The 10,639-nt window shown below is 36.1% G+C and overlaps 1 protein-coding gene across 3 annotated transcripts in view; it reads left to right on the forward strand.

The window, feature by feature from the left end:
• LOC107693522 (cell adhesion molecule 1-like) overlaps positions 1-10,639 on the forward strand; it is a 336,159-nt gene that overhangs the window by 225,900 nt on the left and 99,620 nt on the right. For 2 of the 3 annotated variants that reach the window (XM_016492934.1, XM_016492937.1), the window contains exon 2: positions 4,094-4,111. The exons of the other annotated variant lie outside the window; for it this stretch is intronic. In XM_016492934.1, the coding sequence (XP_016348420.1) occupies positions 4,094-4,111 (18 nt within the window). The remainder of the gene's footprint in view (positions 1-4,093; positions 4,112-10,639) is intronic. 3 annotated transcript variants of the gene reach the window in all.

The raw sequence follows: 10,639 nt of genomic DNA on the forward strand, positions 1-10,639 counted from the left end.
TAGAACAGCCGGCATTGTAGTCTACTCTCCCAGGATCAGGAAACAGTCCTCCATAAAATGCGTTGCACAAATCTGAATATTTGGGTTGAACTGTTCTGGAACAGTGTTGTAAATACAACTTAACCACTGATTTTTAGTCGTGTCCTCTTTTGGAAGGCCAAACAAAGTATTTTCGCTTTCGCAATGAAACACACAGCGTCTTCACAACATGGCGGCGGCAGCAACAATAAAGTTATGCCTTCTTTCTTTGCGTGAACATTTGGGCGGCGTTATGCAAATCTTCCCACATCGTGACGTAGACATATGGGGGCGTGTTTGAATGAGGTGTTTTAGGAGGGCGTGGACGAGTCTTAACTTTTATAAATAATATCTCTTTGGGTTTGAGACTTTAGTCTTTGCAACTTTAGGGTTCTTATCTATTCACAAACAGCTTGTAACATTCCAAAGAGAAAAGAAAACTTGAAATCGCATTTTTTTTTTATATACACGTAGCGTATTTTAACCATGCAGCAAACCTTTTAAAATATTTTGATAAATTACTGAAAAAAAAAATAATAAATTACTTTTTAAACCGTTTAACTGATTGTATTAATTGGTCAAAAATGCTTATGGTCGGTTAACCGGTTAAAATGAACATCCCTAATACTGAAGTATGCATGCATGACGCTAATAGTGTTTTCAGCATCTACATAAACATGAACATCACCAGAGACTCTGATCACTCTGAGAGAAAACTTACACATTTACTAGTTTTATTTGAGAAACCCCATTGTCAAATACACTCTGAAACTCAAAGGTCCACTACAACCCGTCAAAATAAAAGTTACATTTAACTTGAAATTATGACAGAAATATATTAGCATTGTACAATGTACTTCAAAGCTATAATAACAACAACAATAATATTCTTTATAATAATGAATTTATTTAAACAATTTTAAGGAATATCATGTTTGTCCATGTTTTAACTTGGGTATGCCTCTGTTGTGCAGAACTTTTCCGAAAATAAAAGTTGTTACATTTTCATTTGATAACAATTTAAAACATTAATTAAAATGTTAAAGTGTGATATAGATATACATAAGGTGTGTAGCTTTATTTTTTAAGTTTGTTGTAAATACTTTTTTCAGTAGGAAGACTTCAATACTTCCATTCAAATGGTTTCAATTGTGTTGTAATAAAGGATTTGTTCACTCAAATAACTTGTTCTTAATCATTTAAGAGTCATTGTTACTGATAAGAATTACCATAACATAATGTAAAATAACATAACATTATTTAGATGTCTATGTAAAACTATAGTTAAGTAGTATAAGTTTGATCGCAACATATAATCATAGCTGTTAGTGTTCACAGTCTGTTTGATTACGTCATTAACTAACTGTATGATATAGACATCAACTTAACATAGTCACCACTGATAAGCTACTTTTAAATATAATGTAGAAACTTTCATTTTCTGTAAAGCTGCTTTGCAATGATTTGTATTGTGAAAAGCACTATACAAATAAACTTGAATTGAATTGAAGTCTATATGAATTTCTGTCTTTCTGTAGCAATACATTCCCAATTATGACATCATATTTTTTAAACATGCCTTGCTTTCAAGCTTTTGACTATGTGAAGTGCTCTCGGGTTGGTGCAAACATAAAGCGAGACACAAGGGTTCATTAATGCTGCTCATGCATGCTGACCCCAAAGTTAATGTCCCTATCATTTTCAGTTGGGAGCATCTCTCAAGTGGGAGAACTCATGTTTAATCCATTGCACTGGTCAGAGATTTTAACCTCACCTGAAGAGAAGGGGAGAGAATGTGACACGAACTGGGCAGTCCCTTAGCTCTCCAGTCAGGGGCCCAGCAAAGCCTAGGGCTGAAAAGCCAATGCAGAGTTATTCTGACGGCTGACATTTACTTAACATGGATAACCCTGTTCATGTGGCCTGTGCTCCAGGGGTCTAAATTCAAGGGTGGCCCCAGTCCCCTGTGACTCAACCAAATCATGTGACAAATCCTAAAGAAGGCACACTGTATTCTCTCACGGCACCAAGTCTCTACCGATCTGCTCTACTAAAAAAAGACCTGCAGCTTAGACCAGGCTAGTTTCCAACTATAGCCAACGTTGTGTTGTTGAAGGAATCCTGGCTGTTTCATAGGCCTATGCAAAGCTCTGTGAGGTATATTTAGATCTTGCCTCAAGGGTGTTGTTGCAAGCGGCTGGGTTTGAAGAGTTTTGTTTGGTACTGAGCGATGATTTATGCCGTGGTCACCCATGGATATTTGCATAGATTTCTGTGTACTTTCTCTAATGTTGTTTAAATTCAATTGACATGCAGATGCTCCGAGCAAAGCTGAGGCACAAATATCCATCTTCAATGGCTTTGCGTTGAGTCTCAGAAGAGGAATGCTAATTAGCACATTAGCTAAGATGAAAATTTGGTGAAAATGCTAATAAGAAAATTGTTTTTCTAATCAGACTCTGACTCATTGCACAGTTTCATAAAGCCATGTTGGCTCTAAGTGCTTTTTAAAACTGTTATACGGGTACCAGAAGCGGTGAATTAGCTAAGCTTCTGATTTGGGGCCTTAGCAGCAGATAGATGAGCTCAAGACCAGGTGCTGTTGACATGTTGCAATTAATGAAGTTTCACAGCGCGCCGCATCAAGAGAAAGCATTGAACGAGTTAAAGTAATGTTCCGCCGGGGACCTGATGATGAATTTCTCCCTCCATTGTTTCTTATTGTTATATTCATGAGGTTTTTGCTGTTTTAATGGCTGTTCAATAATAACAACAATAACATAATTGAGTTTATTTATTTTATTAGGGAATTATATGAGATGGACTGAGCGAGTGTGATTACCTGCATATGATACAGAATTTATTCTTCAGCTCAATCTCATATTCACAATAAAACATTAGTTTGAATGTCAACTGAGAAAAGCAATATCTTTGTCATACTATCCTTTCATCTGTTAAGGGTGATTTCCGATGACAGCACTGCTCAGTGCATTTGTTGGCTGCGTCTTACAAAATGTTGTTGAAAATAATGTCTTTGTTTACATCCCTGTTTCAGTCTCTTTCAATGTAAAAGTCTTTACTGCTGACTCACTCATAAATAGTCTCCTGTCGCCATCTAATGGTGGACCAATGGAGCTATGAATATTTAATAAACAAGAGCCGTCAGCCCCGATAGCCTTGTGGGCAGCACACCGACATTGCCCTATGGGCATCCCGAGTTCGTATCCCGACTCAAGGACCTTTCCCGATCCTGCCCCCCTCTTTCTCTTCCACTTTGCTTCCTGTCATGTCTGATCTGTCCTATCACAATAAAGCCAAAAATAAATCTTTAAAAACAACAACAGCCAACATAAAAGTTGCTAACCAATTCAGTTAAAAGTTCAATGGCAGAGCTCTGATATACAGCATTAAAGTTATATAAAATGTAAAGCTATGCATATGACTTTGCCCTCAGCCAAAACTGTTTGCTCTGGAACAAATAATAGATTAATGAGACCAAAGATTGCCCGTTAGATTTATAGCTCATGTTTAACCACTCTAGAGACTTCAGAGCCCAAAGAACTGGCCGAGGTGAGGCTGCTCTCGGCACATTCACATCTCTGAAAATGTTCAAGCTAATTTTCAAATAGACACTATCTTTATTAACAAACAGCATATGTGAAGTATAAACAATTATATTCTCGCCTAAAAAAAATCTTAAAACTACAATTTGTGACAATGGTAGTATTTCTAAGATTGTAGTAGACGCCATGACACTCGCTGTGAGAATTGCTGCAAGCAGAGTGATACAAATGGTGAAGCGGTTCCCGTGACAATATTGGGTGAATATCTTATGGTTGGAAAAATCTTTCAGCCAATCAGATTTGAGGACCAGAACGAACTGTTGTATATTGTATTATATTATATTTTACTTTTTTTTTTTTTTTAACATTGACTGTGATTTTGGAAGATAATACTTGGCTTTTTCAAATGTGCTATTTTTCTTTCCTCTGACTGCATGACACTTTGGGGGTCGTCTATTCGTGAATGGCTTCCTCCTAATTATTTTCTCTTTTCCTCTCCCCCTTTCACACAGGAGCTGCTCAGTTCCCAGGTATGGCTTCCTTTTTACCTCGTGTGTTCATTTTTTCTTCTTCATTCCCATTCCCATTTTCCAAATAGCTTGTCCTTTACAGCTAGCAGTGCTGGTCATAACCGAAACCATCTCGCCTTTATTCTGCCTCTGACAAACTGACTTCTTCTCTCTCAGCCTCCACCGGTACAGGTGCTGTATCTCTCCAGCACTCCATCTTCCTCGTCCCTTCTAACATCATCTGTCTCTCACCTTTCAGGACAGAAATTACGCCTCATTCTCTCCGGTGTCTCATCCAGTTGAATTTCTCCATTTTCACATAGCACATTTACTCCAGATATGCAATCATTTTCTCTTCAAATGTGGGGAATGTGTTTTGAAGGAGGGCAGTAAAATAAGTAATTTAGTAAACCGTACTCAAACTCTCCACTCTATCAATGTCATGCCAGCGCCTCTCAGGTCTTCCTCATTTTATTTCTTGCCATTTTTTTGCTAAGTCTCATTACGATACGAGAATATTTTTGATTTTTCTTTTATACGGTATAAAGGACATTATATTACTAATGGTATGTTTAATTTAGAGAGGTTGCACACAAAAGCACCATAAAAGCTCATAGTGATAAAATGGTATCATGTTTGCAAAGTCTATTTCATCCATTGCAACAAGGCTGAATTCCTTTTCTTTGATAAGTACCTGCTTGTACAGTACTTCTATCCTTTTTATTTGTGTCGATTGGAGGTTTGAAATAGATATAATGCACACTGTAATTCATTGATGAATGTCTCATGACTCACTTTTTAATTACTTGAATAAAACTTCAAAAACAATATGTTTTAAATCACATACCCATAGAGGTTTAATTACATATTAAATATAGTTTAATTATGCTGAAAAATGTGTGATTATATATGCTAGGACTGGGTAAAAAAAAGTATTTCTCGATTTTAATCAATTCTCATTTTTACGAAACGGTATTGATTCTTAAATCTCAAGAATCGATTAGTCTAGCCTGTTTTCAGTCCATAAAGGGAACATTGTAGTTCCCCTCCCATCCAATAAATCACAATAAGCGTTGTGCTTTGTAACTTTTTTTTTATATTAAACAAAGTCTCAGATTTAAAATTCTTACCATTTTATTACAGTATTCAAACAATAAATGCCATTTTGGCACTGTTTAATGTGGAGTGACAGATCGCTGTAGCGCTTCAGTTCAAGAGCGGCAACACGAAGTGCGCGTGAACTTATCATCTCCTCTGGTTTAATATCATTTTCAGCACAAAATAAACATGAATAAACATCCAAAGGTATGTTAAAAGAGAGTATAAATGACCGAAATCCGATTCCTTTCTCACGTAATCAGTCAGTGTTTCAATCACAGAAAGATGTCAATATAACAGCTTGTAAACAATGTCACGTAAAGTCACATTTACTTCAGGAAAAAAAACAATCATGTCCATAAACTCTTTAGTCAGCTAGAAAAATGAACTCTATAGAGGAGCATTTTGCTAAATATATGCACCATATAACATTCATTACAATTTTTACTGTTCGTAAATGTTTAATTTATGTTTGAATAAATCAGTCAAGTTTTTATGACAGCCACTATTTAAATGTTTATTTATAAAATTAATTGGAGTAGAAATATAGGCTAATTATGTAATTGTAACTTTATTATTATTATTATAAAAATGACATTGAGTGTAATTTAAGCATTTGTATACAAATCAGTTCATTTTAACTCCCAATATTTTAATGTAGTATAATCGTTTCTGATTTAACCAAACCCAAAACCAGTTATACAACTTATTTATAAAAGGAAACCTACCGCAATAACATAATCCGTTTAACAAAGCATAAACATAAATCAGAGACTCTCATTGAATGCAAAATATTTAGTAAAAAAAAAAAAACATTAAAGTAAGCATAGCAATAGTTATTTCATTTTGACATTTCATCCAAATTATTCACACCAAATCAAAACACAAAAAGAACAAAAATGTAAATAGAGTTCAAGACAGATCAATATCCATGAATGATGAATTAAGTGTAATGGAGTGAATAAAGTCTTATCTGAATTCCCATGATCGATCGTCGTTTAAATTAACGATCAATTAATCGATTAATCGTTAACCTTAATGCTGAAAATTGCATCTATTGCAGTGTCATGTAGTCACCGGCAAAACAGGATGTTCAAATGCTACTCAAAACGCAGCTTCCTCAGCCGAATGAAAGGGGTTTTTAGTCTAAATAAAAGGCTTGTAGTAGGATTGTAAAATGAATAGATGTGATTACGATCATTTGATAAAATGAAGAGAGCGTGCTGTAGTTATGTTTGGGATCATTTTACTTTGTTGGCCGTTTCATATCCTGTCACAGAGACCGCTGAATGCGCCTTTTTAAATGGTTTTCATTGTTTCATGGTGCTCAGTGTTGTATTTTAAAGCACAATCGCAATGTTTGCAATTAACATTATCGCCATTTTAAATATAAATAATCCCAAACGTAACTACGGCTCGTGGGGCTGTGCCACGCGGTCAGTGAACCGCTTCCACCAGCAGCACTATGGCAAAATGCACTGTTGCTCACATGAAACATGTTTATGTGAATTCTATGACACAAGTGACGTACAAAGCTTTGTTTATAAGATAAATAATTGGTTAGCAGGCAAATGTTACAGCGCGACCATGCTTTTGGATTCATGCCGTTCGAGCCCATAATTTTAAAGCCATATGTGGCTTTTGTTTTGTTTTGTTCTGTTTTGCCGGTTGGTCACAAATTTAATATTTATCGTTTCTTTTCCCAAATCCTTACCGTCTCACCCTCTAATTTTGCAGGTTTATTTTCTTGTCATTCACTTTTAATCCATGTTTTCACATCTCTTACTGTGGTAAACATGCGGGTGGGAAATGAAAGATTTTGTGGCCATGAATTAAGAATTCGTTCTTACGACTTAATTCGTTCCCTCATTTTAGTTAAATCATGGGTTATCATTAGGGAACAAATTAATGAAACATGGACCATGGCCTCAAACTAATAAGTCGTAGAAATGATTTAACAAGTAGAAATGTCTTGCTCGTGTCCCGCAGCCCTGTCAAAGCGCAGTGCCCGTTATGAAACAATCTGGGGAGATTATAATTAAACATGACTTAGTTACTACATTTCTATTGCTTTCCATATGTTGAGTTTGTATCACATTAAAAGCATCATTTGTAAATTAGTTAATTATTTTCGCAAAAGATCCAGCTCCGTCACCACACTGACAGCCGCTTGCACGTGTTTTGCTCATGAGCCGCACGCACCCCAAAATTAAATTGCTTAATTGACCATAGATAGCTTTAATCGATTACATCTCTTATGGACAATTAATCGATCGTTGATTAATCGTTGACATCCCTATTTCATACCCAATATAACATCACTTAATTTTAGTTGAGCATTAAAACAAATGTTTCCCAACAAGGACTCAAGGAGCACATGGCAAGGCCATGCTTTAGCTTTTGCATGCTGCACTCACTCCTTCTACCATATGGCATGATTTATACAAAAACATGTTGCCCTCTAGTGCCCCTAGTGGTGAGGAAGAGAACGAGCCCTATAACAGGCTTGTGACTGTTATAGAAGTACCAACTGACTCATATGTATATTGTACAGCATTCGTTGAGAGTTTTTTTTTCCTTGAGAAAATTTGGCATGTAGGCCTACATTATCTGATATATATCCAGAATAATCGATATTGAATCAAATGGGAAATCGAATCCAATCGAAAGCTTGGGTTACACTTTATTTTAAGTTGACCTTGTTACAGTGAAATTATGCATTTAAGTACTGAGTAATATTAATTAACTACATGTACTTACTATATGGTTAGGTTTAGAATTAGAGTTTGGTTTAGGGTTACTTGCATGTAATTATGCATAATTAATTGTTATTATATTAGTAAGTACATGTAACGTGTAACAAGGACACCTTAAAATAAAGTGTTACCAAAGCTTGTGAGTCAGAAATTAATCCAATCGAATTGGATCAAACTGAAATTCCGTGTCAACTCTCTCCCCTTCTCTTCAGGTGAGGTTAAAATCTGACCAGTGCAATGAATTAAAAACCCAGCCCTAATGTATGCTATGTATCTGTGACAGCTATTCCTTGGTAGGTTTGCAGGTAGGGCTGCACGATATTGGAAAAAAACTCACATTGCGATATTTAGTTTTTCTGCGATATATTGCGATATGAAAAAGAAAAAATAGCTCTATTTGGAAAAAATAATCAATGATTGGGGTGATTTTGTAGGTGAGTAAATCAGCATAGAAAATAAACTAATTACAAGCATAGATAAATATAATAGAACAAAGATACAAATGAACAATGCTTTATATTTTTCAGGTAAGTCTAATAGTATTCAGGTACAGAAATTGAATAATCAAATGTAAAATAACATTACATAGTCTTCATTGTATAAATTAAATCTAATAAATCTGTGTTAAAGCTACAAAAGTGATTTTTTTCTCTGTGTTTTGTTGTTTGATTAACATTCATGACACAGAAAGCCTCTGGAACATTAAACTGCTGTGAACCAATATACTGTTACACATCCATTTTCTTTCTCACTTGTTTACCTTCACCTAAACCATAAGCAACTGTGTTTACAAGGATACTTGCAGAGACATGCATTTTGACATAATTGCACACGTATGTGTCATTAATAGACATGGAAGTGAGTGGAATTCGGTGTTCACGTGCATCTGCGTGGCTCTCACCGTGTACACCAGACGCGAGCGGCACAGCGCAATACTATAGAACCCATTATAGTCAGTGATGTTGTCTACACTAGATGCGGCATGGCGCGACACGACAAATCCCTGACAGTAAACTGCTGCCGCGTTTTATTTATGATGAACTGACACAAAGTTCAAATGATTTGCAACGGTCGCTTTTCACGTCCAGTGTAGACAGACTTTAGCTGTTGCGATGCGGGGCGTGTCATGTCCAGTGTAAACACTGTGTCTGTGTGTTCAAAGAAAACAATCAGTATAAATATAACGATCAGTATACTAAACATCGCACATCCCGCGACGTGACTATCGCGGATGCGCACAGCGCGATATCCATGCTGAAATGATATATCGTGCAGCCCTATTTGCAGGACATTGTTCTTTGAAACACTCATTTGAAACAAAATGTATTAGAAAAACTGCTATACAAATTAAAAAAATAATAATGATTAATTGCACAATGCCAATGCTGTAGCAGATATCAGGGTTTTTTTCCCTCTTTTTTAATTATACTGCCTTTTTTCAACCTGAATAATTTTAATTGGAACTGTAGTATGACCGCTGTTGATTTATAATATCAGCCTTAGTATTTATTATTGGGCATAATATAAAAATAATTATTGGCTATTGTGTTAGCAAGAGTTTCTATATTGGAGCTTTCTTAATCTAAACCCATAAAAGACATTCACAGACACCCTTATTTATCCCCTGCTAAATCGTCCCTGTCCTAATGAACTCTCATCAGCACAGAGGGAGGAATGATGCTTCTTTTTGAGTGTCAGGCCACATTAGACGGGAAAACTAGACACCCGCCCCACCCCAGACCTAAAGGGGGGCGATGATTCAGACAGACAGTATTACGGCCAGCAACTTTAGCCCACACTCCAGCAGCCCTTTACGATTAATGCCCTTCTCATCCACAGTCTATCAGCCCAAACATGCTGAGGCACAGGAGAAATGCTCTCTCTTTCAGACACACACACGCTGCACTTGGCAAAGGCACTGTATTTTTTTTTTTTTGTCTTGCGTTTCAGTTATTAATCGAAGCCAAGTTATTTGTATGGGTATAAATTAGAAGTGAGCTGAAGAAAACACTCCCAAGGGGGATTGGATGAATCCCAGTCCTTGTTAAGGACCCCAGTCCTTCATGGCCTTCTGCTTGGTTTATGCCACATTCTCTCTCTCTCTCGTCCTCTTTCCGCCCTCTTTCTCTGCTTGTAAACAGAACGCTCTCTTGCCAAAGACATACACTCGCCATTATTACTGAAATTACTGAAAACTGATGATGCTCCTATTATTGTGTTAGCTGGCTCTTGTGAAATTACTGTAAAGTGATCCAGAATATATGTGCTAGCTAAACACATTACCACAAGGCAACACAAAAATATGGCCATAATGGAACTGTGATGTCTCAATGTTTTTGTGTTCATCTTACCTTTACAACTCAAAAGAAGCCTTTTTTTCTCAATTTTAAGACCCCATTAAATGTAGAAATGCACAATATCAGTACCATAGAAGTTATCGGACAATGTTAGATAATTTATCTTTTGGTCTTGGTGAATACTACATATTGGCTGATATTGCATATTTCATTATGCCTGCTAATTTATCGTATTTTTCATATTTAAATTACCTTTACCTTTTGCCATATAATGTTCACTTAAAGGGTTAGTTCACCAAAAACTGAAAATTCTGTCATTAATTACTCATGCTCATGCTGTTCCAAACCCGTAAGACCTTCATTCATCTTCGAAGGGTTTTTTTTTTTTTTTTTTCATT

The sequence above is a fragment of the Sinocyclocheilus anshuiensis genome, unplaced genomic scaffold, assembly GCF_001515605.1.
Source record: "Sinocyclocheilus anshuiensis isolate Anshui unplaced genomic scaffold, SAMN03320099.WGS_v1.1 scaffold1208, whole genome shotgun sequence".
NCBI lineage: Eukaryota > Metazoa > Chordata > Actinopteri > Cypriniformes > Cyprinidae > Sinocyclocheilus > Sinocyclocheilus anshuiensis.